At 44.3% G+C, this 24,000-nt stretch overlaps 1 protein-coding gene across 1 annotated transcript; it reads left to right on the top strand.

The window, feature by feature from the left end:
• Window positions 1-8,348: 8,348 nt before the first annotated feature.
• Window positions 8,349-18,159, top strand: LOC117045281 (interstitial collagenase-like). Its single transcript, XM_033146191.1, has 10 exons — window positions 8,349-8,523; window positions 9,614-9,858; window positions 11,064-11,212; window positions 11,320-11,448; window positions 12,764-12,925; window positions 14,297-14,408; window positions 14,939-15,069; window positions 15,803-15,962; window positions 16,863-16,966; window positions 17,796-18,159. Exons 1-10 carry the CDS (start codon window positions 8,404-8,406, stop codon window positions 17,897-17,899), a joined length of 1,416 nt encoding a protein of 471 aa, XP_033002082.1. The 5' UTR covers window positions 8,349-8,403; the 3' UTR covers window positions 17,900-18,159.
• Window positions 18,160-24,000: the final 5,841 nt, after the last annotated feature.

Genomic DNA, 24,000 nt, shown 5'->3' with positions numbered 1-24,000 from the left:
AGTTATCCGCATTCCAGCAGCAATCTGCTTTACAAAAAACAAACAACTTTGTAAAAATTAACCAGCATCTTAATACCTTAATTGTACCTAATAAAGACATATTTATACACAGTTTTGGAAAAAATATATACACAATTTCACAAGCTACCATATTTCACATAGTACAGTGCATTTTAGATGTTATTTCCACCAATACCTTCCTTTTTATGCACCCAAGCACAGTGGTACATGTTATTTGGCTGGAGAACTACATTGCAAAATTCAGATAAGTGCAAATTTCAAAGGATGGCTGTGTTTCAGTTTGTGTGTGTTGTTTTGGAAAGTGCAAATTTGATAGATTTGCCTTAAAATGCAAACTGAATCGAAGTTCTTCCCCACCCCAACCTAGAAGGCTGATGGACTTCCCTCATTAAGGGTTTTCAAGGAGAGGCTGCACTAGAAGATGCTCTAGATCTGGATTTCCATCATCATTCAGGGGGCTGGAGTAGATGGCTATGCAATGCCTCCTGTAACTCTTCATAGATTTTTGCCTACTCTAGTTAAAAGGTCCACTTCGCAGGTCGCTGGATGAGTGCTCTTTTAAATGAGAACTGAATTGAAATTCCCTCCCACCTTCGCTTGTGGACACATGCCTGCGTTGCAGCTGGTGTTCTTCACGGCAGAAACAGGAGAAGAGTCCTTAAAATAAAACAGGGGGAAGCCAACATGCTGCCCTCCAGGTGCTGTGGTCTCCCATCAGCTCTAGCCACCACTGGCAATGAAAGTGGGGGCTGACGGCTGATGGCAATGTCTGGTGGACCACAGATTCCCCATCTCTGGCATACAGGATATCAACATAGAACAAAAGCTACCTATCAAGAATTGCATCGGAAAAAATAAAAGAATCCAAAATTATACTTGAGATTAAAGGCAATGAGATGTCAGGCCTATAAATGCCACAAAAACTAGTTGGCTAATTGTGTGTGTGTGTGTGTGTGTGTGTGTGTGTGTGTGTGTGTGTGTATCTCAAAGGACATTTATTGAAAAATTGTCTTACAATGCATTTTTTTCCTTTTTGGAAACTAGCTTCCTCTTCAGCTGATATTCAGCCAATCTAACTAACAGAAACCAACTGGATAAAGTTTAGTTGCTATTTCTAAGAAAAATGACTGATCTTTTTTTAAACTCACACACACACAAATAATTTTTTTTTGGCAGCCCTTTTTATATATTGGAATTATTACGCTTTCTTCCCATTCTCTTAAATCATGGTGCTATTCAGGATTATTACCCCAGTTTACCTGGAGGCAAGGCAAGGGGATAGCAAGTTTTGGGTTCTCTGGACAATCTGGCGCCAACCAAGGAAGCTGCAGTGATTATGCTTTTGGGTGAGTGGCTCCGTGGCTTTTTCCTGCAACACCAGCCACTATGGCATTTGAAAACACAAGTGAGACCTGCAACTTAATGTGGTATGGACAGTAGGTGGCTTCTAGACACTTCTTTCCCACGTGTTCTCAATGTTTCCTCCTCAATACCAAATGAGGCTATGCAGAATGAGCTCATATCTGCCATGGAATCTGATTGCCTGAGAGGTGACATCACTGCCGTATTTTGGGGAAGAAGGCTGATTTGGGGGTGGGAAACAATGCTGAAACAGCAACTTTTTAGGGTTGCAAGAAGGCCAACTTGGTCAACCTCACTAACCTCCTAGCCCCCATATAGCCCAGTCCCAGTCTGGTCACTGAGGTCATTGGATGAGGCCCTCTGAACGGTATTTCTTTATAGATCTTTCATATTTATATACAGTTTTAATTCTATTAATGTTTAATTGTATTTTTAATGATTGTTCTTAGCTGTTCCTATTTTATCAGTATGCCACCTTGAGTTCCTGTCAGGGGAAAAGTGGGGTATAAATAAATATATAACAATTAATAATGGTACCTTCCATTGCTGATGTTCACCCAGCAGTGGCATGGCCCTTGATGCAGCAGAACTCACCACGTAGAATGCTTTTCCTGCCGACAACAGATACATGACATAAACCTGTTGCGTGCTAAAGATTAGGACCGTGCAACTGCTCTGGCTGAATCTTGAAAAGAATTGGGTCATGTCAGGTCAACCCAAGATTCATCCAGAATAGGTTGCAGCAGGTCAGATCAGGTCCACCTGGAGAGATCCAGAGATGTCAAAAGGGGGCGGTCAGGTGGCAAGGGCAGGGAGAGTAGGAAACCCTGATTAAACTTGCATTCAGAGAAAGAGACATGTAAAATCTTAATTAGACACTGTGGAAGGTCCCTGGTTCAGTTTGGGGCCCACATCCAAGTTGCGTCATTCCTGGGCAATGCTATTTTCCTTGGGGGGGGGGGGAGTTGCCTGAACTCACCATAAACAACTCCCCCATTCTCTTAGAATGGCAATGGCGCCCACCTGAGAGGTGCCAGAACTGGGATCTGGCAAATTCCGGTTGAAAAAAGGCCCTGCTCCTAGGTCAGGGCAGCTCTGAATCACCAGATTTGGACCCGAAACAAATCTGGGAACTCTCCCTGCCATCTTGCACTGAAATGAATGGGGTGGAATAACAAATACATATCCTAAGAACAAACCAGTTTAAAACCAAACATGTTTCTACAGCTTCACCTTTAATTGGTAAATGTACTGGTGAGGTAACTTTTCATCTTTATAATCTTCCTAACAACTACATCTGCACAGCAGTGGCTTGGCTTGGCTTGGCTGTCCAAATGCAATTTGCTGGAAGAAACTCTCCCCACTTCCTTTCATTTAAGTCTTTTTCTATTACAAGGATACATCTTATTTCCTCCACAGTGATCCACTGTGACTCTTGCAATGAAATAATTGTTTAGGGTGGTGCAACAACTGTCTGGACTGATAAAACTTCCAATTAATATTACTCCTCAAGTTTTCTTGGGTGTTCAAAGATGACGCATGGCATGGTTTGCTCACCCACGTTTTCAGACATTTCGGCGGAATAACACCCAAGTGCTAGAACACGCATTTGTAATTTTCTGTGTTGAAACTAGTTCAGATCTGCCTATTCAAGAAAGTATTTTTTTTTAATTACTGGTGACAGGACAGTGTCTGCTTCTTTTATTATTACTTTCACACCAGGCTCCATTGCCCAGGCAGGTGCAATCTGTGGTCCTGTGTTGGCTAAGACTCAGGCCAAATCTTTATTGTCTTCAGTGGAAAGCAGGGCTGGCATGGCAACGGGGCAAGGATCCTGTTTCACAATCCACACACCCTTGCTGATGGAATGGCCCTCCGCCAGAGTTCAGAAGTGCCCAAAACCCCTTTCATGGAAATCAGGCAGTGTTGAGTATTGGCATGGTGCAAGTCAGGTGTCCAGGGTCTCGCTGGGTGATCAGGGGGAGAGATCCAAGCTATACAAGAGCCCTAACCCAAGCTTAGGGCATGCTATGGTCAATCCTTCCCTCAGGTCCCTTGGGGGGCCTTTACAAACCTGCCTAAAGGAATTTCAAGGACACTGTTGGGTCGGAGGGGGAAGAAGACGATCCCCCAGGCATAACGCAGGAACGTTTTCAGCCTCTCTCCCATCAGGCAGTTCCAAAGCAGTGTCCCAACGTTTAATGACCCATGCCTTGCTATAGACACCAGGCACATTCTCCGACATCTTGCAGAGTCAATTAAAAGCAGAATAAGGCAGCGATATGTGCTACAATCTACTTTTATTACTAACTAAAAGGCAGAGTAAAGAAAAGTCCGAAGAAGAAAGAATAATAACAGGAAGCAGGTACAGCAACATCCATTCCCCGTGATTCCAACAATCTGTGTGGAATGTATAAACACGGTCTCGTGACTGCATAGTGAGAGGCAGTCTGAAGGCAGTGTTGGAAGCAGTTTTGCCCACCCCCCACCCCAAAAAAGCTCAAGAACTCTGCCAGAAAAAGCTGAACCAATTGGGACTAAGGGACCAATTAAGGTTGGGAGAGAAAAATATTTTCCAGCTCTGGCTACCAATAGCCCAGTGAGGCTCTAACACTGAGGGGAGGACGGACGGTTGGGATGCCACGTGGACGAGGCATTTTAAAGGCCTCACGCCTCCCTCCTCTCACAAGATCTTGCAGAAAATGCCACCCCACAAGAGAATCCAACAAGGGAGATGCAACTGTGCCTCCTCACAACTCTCTGGACCCCACTCTGCCAGTCGTCCCACGCCTAAGTAAAACCCAGAGTGAGGCTAATCACAGTCACCTCATATGTGTTGAAAGAGTGAAAAACATCCATCCTTTGTCACTCATTTTGCCAGTACATCTATTCCTTTGTTTGTAGAGTTCTTTCCGTTTCTATGTACTCCAAGTAGGATTAGCATTGGATACAGCCCAATATTTTAAAGGGGGTGGTGTTCTTATCTTCTCTCATACGTATATTTTTATACTAGAATGAAAAACAGAACAGTTGTAAGTCGTGTCCTTAAAGTGCCCCTTAGAATATCTCCCTACAGCCACATTCCACTGCTTGTCCCAATCTTGTTAAACATCCCCTTTAGTTCTGCTCTTTGACCATGTTGGCGTTGCTTATGTAGGCTAAATTGCACAACCCCACACAAAGGAGGCATCTGAAGACTTAGGAGAATGCCAAGCATCTTGTATATATTTACAAGGTTTCTTTTAAGGAATAGAAAAGTGATGGGGGAAACTTCAAAATAGCCCACTTGCTTACTGAATACTGTTGTATGCAGGGGGAGGGAATATCGTGAAGGATGCCTCGGCACAGCAGCAGTTGCAGCCAGATCATATGCATTAATGCTTCATGCTTTCTGTGCATGTAGAAAGCAAGCATGTTAAAGCAGGGCTCGCCCAGGACATTTTGACACCTGAGGCAACCCACAAAATGATGTGGGGGTCCGCAAGGAAGAAGGGATGAATGAAGATCCACATCAGGAACAAGGGGTGGAATCAAATCAGCTTTACCAGATGGTTGCAGTGGGAATCAAAGGCTGTTGTGGAGGGGAAAGGGCCCCACAAGACCTCCTCCCTAGGGATTAGACCAGCAGCATTGTGATGGCCTGGGATTCGGACTCGGATGCTGAACCTGAGGGAGCCCAGCCTGCACAGGAGTCCCCGCCTCCATAACCAGCTGAGCCGGGGCCAGGGCTCGAGTCTGAAGGGTCCTCACCTGTGCTGGGTCCTCAGGTGCAGGCACCAGTGGAGTCTGCTCTGGCTCCTGATGGGATGGAGGACCCATTGCCTGCAGGTGCCGCACTCTCAGCCCCGTCAGAGGAAGCTGAGGCTGCCCCTGGTTCTGGTAACCCACCAGCCTCTCCTGAGCTGCGGAGGCTCAGGGCAGAGAAGCTCAGGGAACTAAGTTCCTGCAGGAGGAGTGCTCGCCTCCAGGCCAGAAGGAGAGGCGAGTCACCAGAGGATCGGGGCTGCCCTATGCTTCGGGCCAGCCCCAGCCCCAAGTGGCGTGAGCAACACAGTTGCTAACATGTGCCTGCCTGTGTCCTTGTACCGGACCCCAACCTGTACCTTGCCCTGCTTCCTGCCTTGCTCCTTGCCGGACTGACCCCCGTTGGACTCCTGGACCTTGGACTGGACTTTGACCCTGCTTCACGGATGGACCCCTGGCGTGTTCCTGATCTCTGACTACCCAGCTAGACCCACGGACTGTTAACCTGACCCTGCTACCACCCCGCCACTGGACTTGGTTGCCACGCTGGTCCTGCTGCTGTTGTTCGGGACTGCTGACCGCATCCCCACTCAGCCCCGGGTGAGTTTCTGTTCTTCCCACCCGGTGTCCTCTGGTCAAAGCACCTCCTATTCACCAAGAGGCCTCTGTAGATGTGGCATTGGTGGGGCTGCTGAGCAAGCAGCATATCCAACCTCCAAGGAGTGCACCAAAGCCATCGCTGCTACCACAGCGGCAGCAGGAGCACCAGGCAAAGCATTCCTTGGAGGCTGGATTGGCTGCCCCTATGGAGCCTGCCGCCTGAGGCAGCTGCTTCACCTTGCCTCATCTGTGTGCCGGCCCTATGTCAAAGATGAGAGGTGAGGCACGCCAGTTCCTATCATGAAACTTTCCTATGGGAGGGGACTTCCGGCTGGCGACGCCATAGCGGGTGGTCGGGGCTGCTTCGGCTGCGAGGCGCCCGATCCATCCCGGGGGTTAGGAGCCCCGCAACCGCAAAGCGGGGCTCCGGTTGGGGTGCGGGAAGAGCGTCCCGCACCCTGGGCTCCCCGGCTGCGCCCACGGAGGCTCCGAACCCTTCCCTTGCCCCCCCTGTAAAGGGGGAGTGGGGGTGAAGGGACAACGGAGCCGGGCTTACGGGGATATGCCCCAACCGGGATGCAAATGCGGCGACAAAGCCCGCGGTGAGCGTCTTAGTTCTACCTTTGAAGAATGGAGCCCAAGGAACCCGGTGGTCGTGAGTAACTAATTTGACCAGAAATCGAGCTTTTGGAACGATCCGGGGGGAAGGAGAAAGGCAGCCTGCCTTCTTCCCTTCGAGTTAAAGAAGCTAACCAATTTGAGCAACTGCTGCTACAGGACTGCTACAATGTGCTTAAAATTGATACATGAGACTGGCAAACTTTTTTCTTGGGAAGTAAATTAGTGGAAAATATCTCCATTTAAAGTTGCGGTATCTGCGCTCCAGTTTAGGAAAATGGCGATGAACAGAGAGGCAGGAGTAGAAATTTGATACCCACTTCCTCCCCCTCTACCAGTATGCTGGGCTTCGTCCTTGAACTGGTACTGAACTCTGGATTAACGGACGAACAGAGGCTCACTGCTTTGAAGGTGGAACTGCTGTACAGGAAAGTCAAAGTCTTGTGTGGGGGTCTGAAAGAGAACCAATTGCCCACAGAGGAGGCTTTTAAAACTTTTAATACTTTGGAAGAAAGTCTTGCCAAAGAGCTGAGAGGATGTCTGGGAAGATGGAGAGAAATGAGTGAGCTACTTCGGAGAAGAAACTCGCCTTTTGGGGGTGGCAGTCCCAAGGCGATGGTAAGATTTGTTATATCCAGTCCCCGAGGTGTGAGCTCGGGGGCCAGGGACAGAGAATTATGGTTTTTACAAGAAGAAAAGGAATGCTACAAAGAACCGGAGAAGCTGAGAGACGACGAGATGGACATCCTGGAGCTCGTGGCAAGGAGAGTTTTGGACTGTGCCTGGATCTGTGGACGTTTGGAGAGGGAAGCCACAGGGAAATTCAGTGTTGATGCCACCAGGAGAAGAATAATGGACAGAGGGGGTGTGGGGTGAAACACTAAGTAAAATTTGAAGCAGCCTGTCATGGAATTTTGAAATCGGAGGGTGAATACTGTCAACAATCTTTCTGTTTTATTTTTTGTTTGAATATGAAAGGAGATATTTTGAGTTACTATGTTATTAGCAGCAGTTTAAAGGATAGAAGAGATAGATATGATATAAATGATTGGTGAAGATTTTAATGGAAGAAGAATTATGATGAGATATTGCTACGATGATGCATTGTTAGTTAAATGTTGAATATATAATTGTGTGTAACTATATAATTAAATTTGAATTTTAGGAGAAATGGTTATAAAATAGATTAAGGATATGAACTCGAAGGAGAAAGGGCAGGGGAAGTCAATGGTCAAGATATGGAAATAGAAATTTTCTTTTTTAAAGAAAAGATGCAACAAGAAAACTTGACACTGTTTGTATTTGTTTTACCAATGTATTTGTTTTGTATTTGTTTAATTGTAGGTGTGGGTGTGGGTATATGTTGTTATAAGAAAAAGGTCAATAAATTCTTATAAAAAAAAAAAATGAAACTTTCCTATGGGAGATGGGGAATTTAATGCAAACTTATCTAATTAATGTCTCCTGAAACTGAAATGCAACTGGGTTTTTAGTTTTTTTTAAATCTGCACTCATCCGAATTTTTCATTGCAGTTTCTCCAACAATGAAAATGTACACAAAAATGCATTGTCCATGGGGAAGTGTGATATGCACCTGCAATGAACATAACGTGCAAGCGTGCATTATGGTAGGAACCATATTAGGAAAAATGTGGGCTAAAATGCAGTGAAATATCTGTGGTGACTTTATATATATATATATATAAAATGCAAACTGATGCAGAAAGAGGCGAAATGACCTTGGCCGGAAAAATGAGGAGTAAAATGAAATACAAATATCTGATCATCACAGCATGTTCTGACACTGAGCAAAACATCTTCCCTTTTCTTTTTTATTTTCTTTTAAATTACCCGGTCTAAGGCATTGTGAAAACAGTCATGATGGTACCATTGCTCAATGATGAGCCTTTCTCCGGTTGCTAATCAGAGGATGTTGTAGCAGACGATGAGTCAGAGCGGAGGGAAGTTGTGAACTGCTATATAAATCGGGGAGATCCCGCTAATAATACAAACAAACAAAGGGAAACAATTTACTCTACAGGCAAGGAAGACACCACCATGGCTGCAAGGATGAAGAATCTATTTGTTCTTCCATTCCTGCTGCTCATCATTATATCTTCCACTTTTGCTGCTTTACTGGATCGAGGCAACGAAGATGAGAACACCAGGCTTGTTAAGGTAAATATTCACTTCGAAAGTTTCATTGAGCAAAAACACACTTTTCTGTGCTATTGCTTCTTGTTGTCGTGCCAGGACTAATTCAAAAGGGAGGGCTCTGTTTTATTTATGTTCGAATCTAGCCCTTCTTCTAAGGCTTTCAGGACAATATGCACATAGTTTCCTCTATGTGTGCATGGAATCGTAGAGCTGGAAGGGGACCTTGACAGTCATCTAGACCACCCCTGCTCAATCTGGAGTGCCAGATGCAACAACAGCATCCCTGACAGATTGCCACCTTACATTCCTCCAGTGATGGGGGCATTTTACCCTTATATCCAACCCTCCCCTAATGCTTATGATAAAGGTAAAGGGGCCCCTGACCATTAGGTACAGTCGCGAACGACTCTGGGGTTGCGGCACTCATCTCGCTTTAGTGGCCGAGGGAGCCAGTGTACAGCTTCTGGGTCATGTGGCCAGCATGACTAAGCCACTTCTGATGAACCAGAGCAGTGCGCAGAAACGCCTTTCACCTTCCCGCCAGAGCGGTACCTATTTATCTACTTGCACTTTGACATAGACATCGGGATTTGGGGGTCTTGCCATTGGTTGTCAGCAGCAGAAGGACCACTGGCAGTGATTTGTCACCTACTTGGGTGGATCTGCAGCACCCACAATAGTAGAGTGTGCACACACACACACACACACACACACACACACGCCCCATGAGAGAGTACACTACACAGCATCTGACACTCCCATCATCGACATACTACTTGGGAAAGTCAGGTATTGGTTGATTCTAAGAGGGCTATGCCATACCTATTTAGCTGGCCTGGATTTTTACTGTGCATTTAAAAAATAAGTCTCTGGGCTTAAATGGTAGGAAGGAAAATGTGCCAGCGATATCAGGAAACATTCTGTTGTCTGCATAAAAGACCAAGATTGTGTGCCGCTCCCATTCCACATCTAGAACCTGACTGAATTGGCTGCTGAATATTACTTCCACTATCTCATGGTTTTTATCTCACATTGGAAACACAAAGAGTCTAAAAGCATCTCTCTCCATCCCTCCCTCCTTCCCTCCTTTTCTCTCCCCCCTCCCTCCCAGTCCTATTTAAGTAAATTCTACAGCCCTGAAGGTGAAGCCGTGGCCACAATCAATATGGATGATGATGTCGCTGTAACAGAAAAGCTCAAGAAAATGCAGAAATTTCACGGGCTGCGAGTGACTGGGAAGATTGATGCCGAAACAATAGCAATGATGAAAAGGGACCGGTGTGGCGTCCCTGATGTGGAGCAATTCACCCTCAACCCAGGGGAGCCCAAATGGGACAGAAAGAACATCACATACAGGTAAAGGTTTGTGAGTTTCCCTTAGGAGTGGGAGGCTTCAATAAGGAAATGCTCTAGTCCGCAGTGTACTTGCTCGGGAGCAAATCCTATTAATATACTTAAGACTTTCTGCCTACTGTTCTATGCAGAGTTCAGCATGCCTGAGGTTATAGATTTCACTGGGCTCAGCAAGACCTGGTTTCTCATAGAACCATTGCAGCACACGTATTAGGATGATAGCCTATGGCCATGGTTGTGAGAGCTGTGCAATGAGGCTTACCAACATGAATGCATGAAAGTACACAATCACTCACACTACCACTGCAATTGAGAGCGGGGTGTGTTAGGGATGTGCATGTACCCTGCCTCACACACACAGCAAATCTGGAAGATTTGGGCTCTGCTGCCTGCAAATTCCATCCACTTGTGTGAAAAGCAAGGGGAGGTTACAGCCATTCTTAGATGCATCATTGCAGTCAGTGGGGACAAAACTCCTTCAGATTAACAGATCAAGCTGGGTTCCAAATAATGAGTCAAATCTAAATGACACAGAGTGGATTTGAAAATAGATTGGGATGCTTCCAAAGGCTACAGGTATAGATACAAGGTGATTCTTGTGTTCACTGCATGTCCCTAGTATATGCAATTAGCAGACTTGGGTGATAAATCTTTTCTTTTTTTCTTTAAAGTGTGCGCATTAGGTGCAAAGACATGCCTGTCTTAGGGCCAAAGTAAACAGACATGTCTTTGCAGTGTGTGTGTGTGTGTGTGTGTGTGTGACCAGACTCCATTTGCTTGACTCATCCACTGGGCTGCTATTTGTATTTGCTTCGCTTTCTTTTGATGTACAAATCAAATGGAAAGACATATTCAAATGTGTCTCTACACCAGCCTTCCCCAATATGATGCCCTCCAGATGTGGCTGGACTCCAGTTCCCAACAGTACCAGCCAGCATGATCAGGGGTGATGGGAGTTGTAATCCAAAACCACTGGATGGCACCTGGTTGGGGAAAGCCCCCCACCTCTGGGGATTGTGGTCTGTCTGTCCAACACACTGTTTCATTCTATATTCTGGTTGCCTAAGCAGTGTTTCCCAAACTTGGGTCTCCAACTGTTTCTGGACTACAACTCCCATCATCCCTAGCTAGCAGATGGAGACCAACATTTGGGAAAGACTGGCCTAAAGGAATGACCTAGCACCTTTTTGTTGTTGTTGTTTTGAAAGGATTGTAGGCTATACTCCAGATATGCACGAATTCTACGTGGAGAAGGCAATCGAGGCAGCATTTAAAGTTTGGAGCAAGGCAGCACCCTTGGAATTTGAAAGAGTCAAGGATAAAGTAGCAGATATAGAGCTCTCTTTTCAACGTGGAGGTAACTGTACAGTGCAAGAACAAAGTCACCATATGTCCAGTTTTAATAATAATAATAATAATAATAATAATAATAATAATAATAATAATGTATTGTTTTATATTCAGACCACTATGATAATTCTCCTTTTGATGGACCTGGTGGGACACTGGCACATGCCTTTCAGCCAGGGAGTGCCATTGGAGGAGACGTCCATTTTGATGAGGATGAAACCTGGACTGCAGGGGGGCTACAAGGTACCATTTTACAACACTTCCTTTCTCAGCACTGAACTGTACAAAAAGACAGCGCAGCGCATAGGTGATGCAAGGCTATAAGCAGCTGTTTTATGCTGATGCTGGGTCCACAAAGGCAGGCAAAGGTGATTGGCAGAACAGATGATATCCTTCCAGAGCATGGTGTGTCCTCATTCTGAACTCTTCACTACATAAAGCATTTCTATGAATGCCTCCTATGCAACTTACCTATCCGCAGCAGTGAGAGTCCCATTGAAAGAAATGCAAGTGGGACTTAGCTGCACTTATTCACATCCCAATAGGACTTGAGGCTAAATTACACACAATGTTAAATGCATTCGTGAATGTAATGTGTGCAGGACATGGCTTTCTCTTCTGTCTGAAAACAAACTCCCAGGACTAGCGCTGGGGCATGCTGGAAATTAAAGTTCCCCACTTGCCTCATCTCACCCCCAGCATTCTGATGAATATCTCCTCCCTGTTAACTGCCCTACAATCAAATTTTCCTTTCGACCAAACACAATTTTTTTTTATTTTTTTTATTGAATACGTCTACCGCCCTTCCTCCAAAGATCATAGGGCGGTTCGCAGCAGGAGATTCCCTCTTCTGCCAAATAGTGATTTTCATCAAGACTGTGGAGCAGGGAAAGGGTCAAAAAGCAACTCTATGCATCGTGGTGCCCAATCCTGAACACTTGCCACCTCACTGGGGAAGCCAGACATGTTAAATGTAACTTGGCCTTTCCTTCCTTCCTTCCTTCCTTCCTTCCTTCCTTCCTTCCTTCCTTCCTTCCTTCCTTCCTTCTTTTATTTTTCTCCAAGGAGCTCAAGGTACTTTACATGAATCTTCCCCCCCCCCTCATTTAATGCCCAAAGTGACCCTGGATTAGGGTGAGACGCAATGACTGGCCCAAGGATTCCAACTCCCATCAGCCTATCAGTGAGCTTCCTGGCCAAGTGGGCATTTGAACCCTGGTCTCCCAGGTCCTGCTCCAACACTAGCTCAGAGTTTCCCAACCTTGGGTCTCCAGCTGTTTTGGACTACAACTCCCATCATCCCTAGCTAGCAGGTCAAGGATGGTGGGAATTGTAGTCTGAAAAAAGCTGGAGACCCCAAGGTTGGGAAACACTGCTCTAGCCACTAGACCACAGTGGCTGGGTCACATTCTGCAACCCTAATATGCACAACCTGTGCTCATCCTCTCAGCAGCAGCCCCTAGTTAAAGCAGCTCATTTTATTTCCATGCCTGCAGTCGATATTCCGACCCTTTTTCTCCCAGTTTCCCCCCTAATGAAACCATGACCTCCTTTTCAGGCCACAACTTGTTCATCGTCGCTGCCCATGAGATCGGACATGCGCTGGGTCTGTCTCACTCCACCGACCAGGGGGCACTGATGTATCCCACCTACACATACTCGGACCCCCGCACATTTCAACTCAACCAGGACGATATCGATGGCATCCAAAGCCTCTATGGTAAGGCTAAGAGAATTCACCATAAAGTTGAAACGAAGGAATTTGTTTTGCCTGCCTGTACCTTAAGATGAGAGTGTGGGGAACATTTGCCACTCCAAGGATGACATTTCCTTCTTGGCAACCTTGGGGGGTGTGGGGCAGCATGGCACTGGTGGCCAGAGGTGAAAGAATGTAAATTTCCACGGCGAAGTAGAATTGATCCTCTCTATTGATCCTCTCTAAATTTCCACTTGGCGAAGTAGAATTGATCCTTTCTATCTTCTCATCTAGGCAAGCGTGAGTCCCTGTTGCTCAAGGAGGTTGTGAAGCAATGTCAGAGGAGGGGTCTGGTCTAGGGAGAGAGGAGGTGGCTTGGATGGGGTGTAGCTTGTGGGGGGGTGGGAGAAGTCCCAAGAGTGGGCTGGAAGGCTGTGTTTGGCCTTCGGGACTGAGGTTCCCCATCCCGGTCTTCTGGTCTTCTGGAGAGGCACTGCTGCTCTCCTTTGTGAAAGTGTGACATAATTCTCTCTGCAAAAGAGGGAATGATAATAGAATCATAAAATTGTAGAGTCGGAAGGGACCCAAGGGTCATCTAGTCCAATGCAGGAATCTCAGGGAAAGCATCCATGACAGGTCTTGTCTTGATGTTGTGCTCCATCTATCTTGATGTTGTGCTTCTACAAAGGAGAAGGCCTTTTCCACTCTTGTTTTGGAATGACTTTGGGCACATCTGCTGCCAACACTTCAAGTTTCTCGGTGGTGCATGAAGATTTTTTGTAGGCACATAGGCGTCTGAGTTTTGGAATTGTGCTCTTTTTTAATAGTTTTTTTTTTGTGAGAGGTTTAAAAAAACACCTTGAATTTTGCCAAAAAAAATTGGTCAGTGGTGGTTTAAAATTGGATCTATATGTTGCACGAGTTAATTTCATTCACCCTTCCGTAGATCGCCCCTGGGATGTTTTGATGAAGGGTGGTTGCGAACATATTTTAAATAAATGAATAAAGCTGATTATTAGATGGGTGGGTGGACCACAACCTACTGGAATATGGATGCACCTTTCAAGGCAAATGGAATGCAATTCAGAGGTGCTTTGCCGTAGGTTCTCTTCATTTCAATAGGGTTTGCATAGATCTCTGACAAATTGGGCCCACATCTGAAATATGCCTTGTTGCATCAAAATGAAACTTGCTTTGCAATAAATAAATAAATATTTGCATTATAGCAAAAGGCTTTTTTTTTTAGTTTAACCTTCACTGAATTGTGCTGCTCTGAACATCACCTTGCTTTCTTGCTTACTTACTTAATTACTTACTGACTGTATTTCCATATGCTTAAGATTGCCTAAATTATCTACTTGATGTGAGGCTTCCTTTATTTTTATTTCCATTTAGGAAAACCTGATATCCCAGTACGCGGACCCAAAACACCAGAAGCTTGTGCCCCCAGCACCACTTTCGATGCTGTCACCACCTTACGTGGAGAAATGTTGTTCTTTAAGGGCAGGTAAGTTGCTTTCTTAAAAAACACCAATTTGAACAAAATTTCCATCCCCAAACAGGACTTACATCTCTAATGCCTTCATCCAGAACCCCGCCTGTACCAAAGCATGCACTCAGGCTCTTGGCCCTGCATTTTGAGGCGAGGTAACAACAAAATGAGCCATAAGAAGCCATAAACAAATGACATTTTAAAAACCAACACACCACATACCTATCGGTTCAGTTGTATGCGTCATGTTGGATCAATTCAGTGTTGTGTGACTCTCTCTTACACAGACAGATGACAGATCACTCTATGGCGGCTTCACCCCACAACTCACAAAATCCGGCTAATGGTCTGGATTCATTTTGTCACAAAAACAGAATCATAGAATGCAGAGAAAAGCATCAGGACTGAAGTCGGAGCCCTGGAGCATGTAGTTCAGTATTGTCTTCATTGACTAGGTCGCCAGGGTTTGAGACAGGAGTCTTTCTCATCCCCAATCTGGAGATGCCACTTACCGGTATGTGTTTCCATCTACGTTTTCAAATTAGGTATTTATGGCGCAAACACTTCCAGTCAGGTGTTCAGCTCGAATTCATCGCTACCTTCTGGCCAGATCTGCCATCTGGAATACAAGCCGCCTATGAGAATTATGAAACTGATAACTTTGTTGTTTTTAAAGGTGAGTGGTGAACTTCGATTTCCTTGCAAAATTGCTGGGACTAGTTTATGCTAGCGCGCGCACACACACACACACACTGACAACAAGTTTGGAAGGAAGACGATATGCTGATACTGTAGTGTGAGTTTTGCTGTGTCAGAATTGTTAATTACTGGATTGAGATTATACTGTGCTGGAGAGATAAAGAAGGGATGTAAATAGCTTGTATAGAATAGTAACAGAAATGCTTGTGCAACCAGTCAAGCAATAAAGCTCTTGACTGTGAATTTGAGTATGACTCTGGTTCTTGTCCTCTGCCTCTGGGGAAAACTCTGCTACAAACAATAAGAAGTGGTTTTACTGAGGTGCCACCACACAGGCAGAAAAGCACAGCAGGAGAGTGTGGGTTGTAACCTCTAATATTTGACACATCTGCTTAGTAGGACAGAAGATTCCATGCTATCTCTCTCACAGGGAGAAAGCAGTAATTTAGCACTCGATTTTCAGATCACCTTTTAATACCAAGCCACTTTGGATACAATTATTATGAGCATAGCCAGCAGTAACCATCCATCCATCCATCCATCCATCCATCCATCCATCCATTCTTAAAATATTTATATACCCTGATTCTCTATCAAACCTTCCTGAGGCATCTAACATAAAACGGTTTCCCTATTTAAAAAAAATTATTTAAACAAAACTGTTTCTCTTGAATTACATGGAATGTTAACCCCTCTTTTTTCCCCGCCAGGAAACAAATATTGGGCTCTAAATGGATATGCCATTGAATCTGGCTACCCTAAGAGCATCTACCAGCTGGGCTTCCCAAAAACTGTGAAGAGAATTGATGCTGTGTTTAGCGATTCAGAATCTGGGAAGACATATTTCTTTGTAAATGACAAGTATTGGAGGTATGGCTTGACTATTCTGAAGTTCCAAGTCTGTTTTCAGTCTGGTCAATTTTGCCAGCATTTATTCATGAGTTTGTCCTGTCCCATTTCCACATCAATGAGTGATTTTTTTTTAATTTAAAAAAATGCATACATACAAAAAAATACATTCAACTACAAACTTAAATGTGTATTTTATTGCAAAATGCATATTTAAATAAGTATTTAATAATAACACACATATTTAAATATAGATTTAAAACAAATTGCAGGAATGGGAATTGCAGTGTACACTTTTCTAACCCCATTTTGTCCTAAAACATGCATTTTTATGCATTTTGGTACATTTTTTTGAGCTGAAACTGTATTGAAAAATGGTAAAATATGAAAGATAACAATATTCAGATCTGTATATCAGTCCAGGATGTACAAATTAGGTTGGGGCCTGCTTAAAAATACAAACGGAAAACTCTCTTTTCCTAATGTGTCACTCTTAAAGTGTGGCCACTATATATTAATTTACTTGCATTTATATTTTTTCTCGCTTTCATTGAGGAAACCCAAGGTTGCAGGTTCGATCTATGAGACCATATCCTGGTATTCAGGAGGAAGCAATAGAGGCTGCATACATGCCATACATTTAAAACACATGTAAAACACATAGATTCCCCCAAAGAATCCCAGGAACTATAGTTTGCTAAGGGTGCTGGGAATCATAGCCTATTTTCATAGTCACAATGTTTTCCGATACATTATTTTCGTACGTCAACCCATTTTTTAATGGTTCTTTCCATCAATCCAGTTGATGGCCTTGTTTATAGAAATGAGGAGTTTCCTTAGTTTCGTATTTCCATGAATTGTGAATAAAACCTATGCTAAAGGTTGTTTTAGCTTCAAGTAACAATGCTTGTCTTTGATCAGGTATGATGAAATTAGACAATCCATGGAAACAGGTTACCCAAGGCCGATAGCCCAAGATTTCAAAGGAATTGGGAAAAAGATTGATGCTGCTATACAGCAAAATGGTAAGTAGAGGAATAAATTGGTGCCTTTTTAATTTTAGAAATTAGAGTCACCTGGAACTCAGCAGGTGAGTTAAAGAATATTCTAGGATTTAATATATTGTGTTATTAAAATGTATTAATTGCTGTTGTTTTAATGGATTTGTTTTGATGCATATTTTAAAGTTGGTTGAGCTTTTTTTTTTTTTTGTAAAATCACTGCCGACGTCCAGATTTTCCCAGACATTTTTAATGATTTCCACTTTGGCAACCCTATACTTACTCAACTGCCAATTTGGGCATTAAGCACTACCAGGGCCGTCTCGTCATAGGGCCTGGGTGGCGCGGCGTGCCAGGGGCGCCCCTGCAAGCCCGCCGGCATACCAGGTGCCCCCTCCCCAACCCGCACCCGCCCCCACGGGTGGGCTGCAAGCCGGCCGCCCTCCGGAGCCCCAGCTGGAGCGCTGGGAAGGGCGCGCAAAGCCCCGCGCCGCTCCAGTGCCACGCCCCTCATCCCCCGCTCGCCCACCCCCCCTGAGGGACGGCCAGTGCGGGAGGGAGGCGGGCGGAGAGGCGGCATGCCGGGGGTGCCGAGGGATCGTTGCGCCACGGCGGCCGATCCCTTTAAGATGGCCCTGAGCACTACATTAATTTAATAACAGCAAGAACCATTGTAGGCATACCCTAAGACTGGACTTACTCCAGTTTTACAATTTTGCCCGAACTTGGATACAGTCATCAAATCATAACTTTCTTTTTTTATTTCCTTTGCAAGCCCAGCTCACTTATTCTGAAAGAGATTCGTTATCCTTTTTTTCATTTATCCCTATCTCTTTTCTCCTTTTTTTTTTAGGGTACATCTATTTCTTCCGGGGAAAACGGGTGACTCAGTTTGATCCTCGGAGGAAAAGCGTTGTTCCGCCCATTCGAAAGAGCAACAGCTGGCTGAACTGTTAAAACATTTAATAAGTGCTTTCTAATTATTAATTAGCAGTCCTGTTGTGCCTAACCTTAATTTATAAACAGCAATTCCTCCTTTATCTACTGTCAACTGATGAATCAACAATGGCACGTGGAATTATCCTCTCACCCAAACGTACAGAAATTTTGGCTGAGTACAATGTGCCCTAAATATGCTTATGCAATCCACTATGTTGTAACAGATTTGACTCTGCTTCTTCTATAAAAGACTTGTTATGAAGAACATCACTGTGTGTGTTTCCTTTGTGGTTTTCTGAATCGAACACCACATATACGGCTCTGTTAGATTCACAACCAACCTATTAAAACCACTTCTAACTCTCTGAAGTCAGAGAGGAAGAAATTCACCCTTTTGCAACTCCTTGACCTGATTCACACATTTATGTTCTTCACTTGGATTAGTCATCACTTGACCATCACTGGATAACTCAATATGGAATCACCATCTGTAGTGTTATCTCTTTGATGGCTCATTCACTCGTGAAAGTTTTTGCTTCCTGCAGCCATAGGGATGGGGGATAAATTCAATGCAGTTCACATTTGAAGAGGAACCTACCTAATTTGCACTTTGTGAAACTCACAGTTCCCTGGATTTCGCAACACAGTTCTCCAACCAAGTAATGTGTACAAAAAAATGCATACAGTGGGGTAAAGTGTGCAAAAAAAAGAATTCACATACAGGTGGAAATGTGCATGTTTGTCCAAACTGCATACAAAAACGTGCTTATTAGGAGAAAATTGTGTGACTGCGGGATACATCAGGCTTCTCCACAACTGAGCAAAATGTGGATTCACACCTGCCTGTCTCCCCATTGGTGTAGAAGTATCCATATGACTTTCTCTTCATCCCATTGCTTCCTCCTTTAAATGTGGGGTTTCCCCATTGTTGCAGAGTCCAGAATCCAGAGTTGCAGAATCAAAAAACAACCCAGCATCTAAAGGAGGAAAAATCTGGGACAGCAATGGAGTGAGACCCACATTTTCTCCAGTTTGATCAAGGCCATCTCCTTCTTGAAGCCTTTCTCCTTAACCCCTACAGTTTGATGACACCCTGTGGATATTTGCTGGAGAGGGAGACGCCCCATGCAACTGCCCTGCAGTTTTTTATTCTAACTATGGGATCTTCAGGGTTGATTCCTCCTACAGAAAAATACAGCATGGCTAACTGGCACAAATTAACACCTGGTCATCCCCACATACATAGTTTTCTTCTGCAGGGGCGTTCATGAATTGTTGGCTGAACTCTCCCTATTATCGAAGTACATTGGCTCCCAGTACGTTTCCGAGCACATTTCAAAGTATTAGTGCTGACCTTTAAAGCCCTAAACGGCCTCGGTCCTGTATACCTGAAGGAGCGTCTCCACCCCCATCATTCTGCCCGGACACCGAGGTCCAGCGCCAAGGGCCTTCTGGCGGTTCCCTCACTGTGAGAAGTGAGGTTACAGGGAACCAGGCAGAGGGCCTTCTCGGTAGTGGCGCCCGCCCTGTGGAACGCCCTCCCAGCAGATGTCAAGGCAATAAGCAACTATTTTACTTTTAAAAGACAACTGAAGGTGGCTCTGTTTAGGGAAGTTATTAATGTTTAATGCTGTATTGTTTTTAATATTTGGTTGGAAGCCACCCAGATTGGCAGGGTATAAATAATAAATTATATCATCATCATCATCATCACTATTTAATATATCCATTTTCCACAGACCCAGAGGCTCTGGGAGATGGGAGGTGAACCAGTCATACAACACCCCCCAGTTTAGCTGCTCTATCTCACCGGGTAGCCAGAAGGAGCAATGGGGTACAAAGGATTGGTTTCCCCAAAGCACACCATGGCTGTGTATGGTGCATGCCATTCAACCCAGGAAAGCCCTTGATAATCCCAGACTGCACACACTGAGCCGTGTGTGTGTGTGTGTGTGTGTGTGTGTGTGTGTGTGTGTGTTCAGATCCTGATAACACTTTTTTAAAAAATTACCGGCCTAACCTTTTTTTTTTTTTTTTGCATATGAAATTACTATAACAAACAACAACATTGTTTTGAAGTTCAGGATAGAGGGACAAACATTTGACAGGGAAAAGCCAAAATATGAATTCACCTCTCATGAATGGGGTAGGGTTGCCATATTTCAAAAAAGTGAAAATCTCCTACCAAAACAAAGCTTTTAAGCGATGGAAATTCGCCCCAAAAAATCAACACTTCCAATATGGTCTGCCATACGCCCAGGTTTTCCCAGACATTTAAACCAATTTCCAAAAAATTCGCCCAAACACCATTTTTGACAAACAAATCCTGGCTATGTCTGGGAAATTCCGAACATATGGCAGCCCTAGAATAGGGTGGATCCAATTCAGAACTAGTAAAGCTCCCTTCATATATGACCAGATTCAAATTGGGATTCACACTCTGCCTCCACCGTCTCAGGGCGGGGTGTGTGTTAAAAATTCCTACCTTAAAGAGGCAGGTAAGAGGTGACAGAGTGCTCTCACCCTGTCTGGAGAGATCCTGAAGGATCTTTTCTTGGCTGCAGATAACAAGCAGAACATAATTTGTAGCTGGACTGCATGGGAAAGGGAAGGGAGAAAGAAAGGTGGAAGAGGAAACATGTGGGCAAATCATGAATTTCAGGAGTTCCAACTGAGCACTAAAAATTCACCCACACCCACAAAGGATTTCATATGTTTGAACAAACAGCCCCGGGAAGGGGGTGGGGGGAATGAAGACATTCCTCAGTCCCAGTCCAGCAATTCTTAAAATAATGGAAATGTGGGGCATAGGAGATGCTTACAGGGGACCATTTGAAGGTGAGCAAGGGAGGCCTCACATCTCCTATATCCACTAGATCTACTTTGCAAATGCTCTCCAAGGACCCTGATCTCCCTGTTAGGTTCATTTCCAGACAGATTTGGAGACTGGCTCAACATCTTAGAAAAGAACCGGGGGGAGAATAAGAAGGAAGAACAGCGCGGAAGGGAATTTGGTAACGCAAATTGTTTTCCTTCTGTATTTCAGTAGGAAGGCGATGTCACAACATGAAGCACTGGTGTGTAATCTTATCTCGTTTACAAGCAGCAATTATGACATCGCTCCATGTCAGTGGCTTACATTCTTTGCCAGTTTCCACTGTGGGATAAACATCAGTATGGAGCGCACACCTTCTCTTGAGGCTATGTGCTTTCCAACATGCATCCGGCATGCCTCTCTGGTGACCTGAAACTAATGAAAAATTGCAAGAGCGGATACCTACCTTGGGAAGGGAAAAGTAGAGGAGGAGTCTTCATGGAAGAGAAGGCTATCAATCATTACAAGTCATGATGGCTATGCTCTGCCTCTGTGGATGGAGGCAGTAATGCTTCTCGGCACCAGCTGCAAGGGAACACAGTGCTGTTGTGCTCATTTCCTGCTTGGTTTCCCACAAGCATCTGGTTGGCCGTTGTGAGAACAGGATGCTAGACTAGATGGACCATAGACCTCATCTGGCAGGTTCTCCTTATGTTCTTATGGAAGATCCAGTGGAGAATGAAAGGTTGGCCAGGGTCAAGCCCAGAAACCCTAACAAAATATGATGACACTGAAGCAAGAGCTAGGGGGAACAATGGCTGCCAAAAGATCGGGGAACACACACAAACACATATATTTCAGAGCATTTTTGGTCTGAAAATGTTCATGGGCAAACACAATGTTCTTATGCACTTAAAGGCCATTATAATATCATATATTAAGATGTACATTTTGTGATGTTCTAGAGGGGACCTTTCCAACAAGAGGTGTGTAGGGTGCCACATGGGAACGGGCCATATAGCAACCGAGGAATTTCGTTGTTTCCCACAAGGAGACAATGACAATAAAGATCTATTCTATTCTATTCTATTCCATTTAAGTGGTGGCTTTCGATTTGTGGAATGCTCTCCCTGAGGAAGCTTAAAGCCTAAAGATATGTAATGAAGGCACCAGGCAAAAATGTGTCTCTTCAACCAGGCATTGGGCTGGTTAACATTCTATGGCATTTTAAATGTTTTTTTCTTTCTGGGAGGGGACTTATTGTTTTGTTTTTGTATTATTATATATTTTGTGTTTTCATTTTGCATTTTTTATGTTGTGAACAGCCCTGTGGTCTTCAGATGAAGGGCGGTATACAAATTTAATGAATAAAATAAAACAAAATAAAAAGTCACAACAGGGCGACTTTTTCATTGTGCCACCTTGATTCAAAATGGCGCTGGGAATCCAAAAGGTGAGGAAGTCTGCCACCCCAACTTCAGGACCCCTTGTGCTGAGTTTGGCAATGATAAGAGATGTCCAAAGCTATGGAGAACAAATGGAGAAACCAGTTCCCAAAACATGTTACTACATATAAACAACAAGTCACATTCTGCTGCTAAATTTGTGTTCTACTCCGTGGGAACAGGATGGTGGTGAAGAAAGAACCATAAAACAGAGCACAGATGTTGCCTCATGGTGATGAAAGTTGCAGCAAGGAAATTTAGTAACAGGCAATTTTGCAGACGATGGTGAACCTCCTCATCCTTTTGAGGTTCTGAGAAATTCATCTCCTCCTAGTTCCTATAGGACCTTGAGAGGAGGCAGGGATGAGGAACGTATAGCAGTGGGGAAGAGCAGGGAAGGTTGACAGCTATGCGGTATGGCCCACTGGAAGTTGTTGGAGTACACCTCCAATCAGCCCCAGTCAGCATTGCCAATGGCCTTGTCTGATAGGAGTTGTAGTCTAACATCAAGTGGTAGGTCCTCTGCATGGGGAACATGGAGAAAAAGGCAGGACTACTCAGCACCTACTTTGCCTACCTTTCTTCACCCAAAAGAAAAGTGATGCCCAACCTGGTGATAACAGAATAAATTATTTAAGGAGGGAGCTGCAGCCCAAGATAGGAAAAGAGGTAGTAAGGGAACACCTAGGTACTTTAAATGAATTCAAATTTTCGAACCAATGGCTTCAAGTTGCAAGAGTGGAAATTCTGACTAAAAATTCGGATAAACTTTCTGACAATAAGAGCTATTTAACAGTGGAACGATCTCCCTTGGGAAGGTGGTGGGCTCTCCTTCCTTGGAGGTTCTTAAGCAGAGGTTGGATGGCCATCTGTCATGGATGCTTGAGTTGAGATTCCTGCATTGCAAGGGGTTGGACTAGATGATCCTTGGGGTACCTTCCAACTCTATGGTTCTATGATCATTTGGAGGGCCTCGGGTTCCCCATCCCTGCTGTATAGGAACAGACAACCTTCTGCTGACAACAACTTGTTATGGAATATATGATTTTTGAAACATGTTTTGCAAACTTACTCAACAGAGGAAATGTCAGCAATTTGTGGTTGGAGGATTTCCAGAAGATTAGTACCAGCTCCTGGAGTAGGAGGTGAGCTGGACAAAGGTTTTCTCTTCCACGGGGCATACTGAGGACACCTAGTTAGCTTCTGTGGGATTAGATGGACTTCTGGTCTAATCCAACATGTCTCTTCTTATGTAAAATTAGCTACCTTTGTCATATTCCTTCCCTCCCTCTTTTGGTCTCAGACCACATACAGGCAGCACCCAAGGCCAAGCAGGAAAATGTCTGAGGAGCCTCTGCAAGAATAGCAAATCCAAATCCAGAGAAACTGTTCCATATGCACCTGGTGACCCTGTTCGCTCAGCATGCCATCATTAATTTCTGATATGTGTCCCTGGTTAAGAATTCTTTTTCCTTCTGGAGAAGATTTCCAGTAATCGTTTTTGAATAAATTATTTATATACATATTCATAGGCCACCGTTTGTGGAATAGCTCACACAAGGCAGCTTACATATAATAAAAACACACTGCAATTTTACCCAAACAAACAAACAAACTAGGCAACTGGAATGACAAGTGGACAAAATTATTTACAACATTTGCCAGTTAGAACTAATTTACAAATTAAAAAAAATCCAGCAATCTGGATTCCAGAAGCACAAACTATAAATGCTTACATTAAGAAAAAGGAGTCCAAAATAACAGGGTTTTTTAAAAACTGCAAAATGGAGGCCACCACACAGAAGGCCCCACCTGTTGTACCCATCAATCAAATCAACTTCGCAGGCAAGTCTATGTAC

Source organism: Lacerta agilis, chromosome 4 (assembly GCF_009819535.1).
Source record: "Lacerta agilis isolate rLacAgi1 chromosome 4, rLacAgi1.pri, whole genome shotgun sequence".
Classification (NCBI taxonomy): Eukaryota; Metazoa; Chordata; class Lepidosauria; order Squamata; family Lacertidae; genus Lacerta; species Lacerta agilis.
Note: the sequence above shows the minus strand (reverse complement) of the source record. Positions and strands in the feature narration are given on the sequence as shown.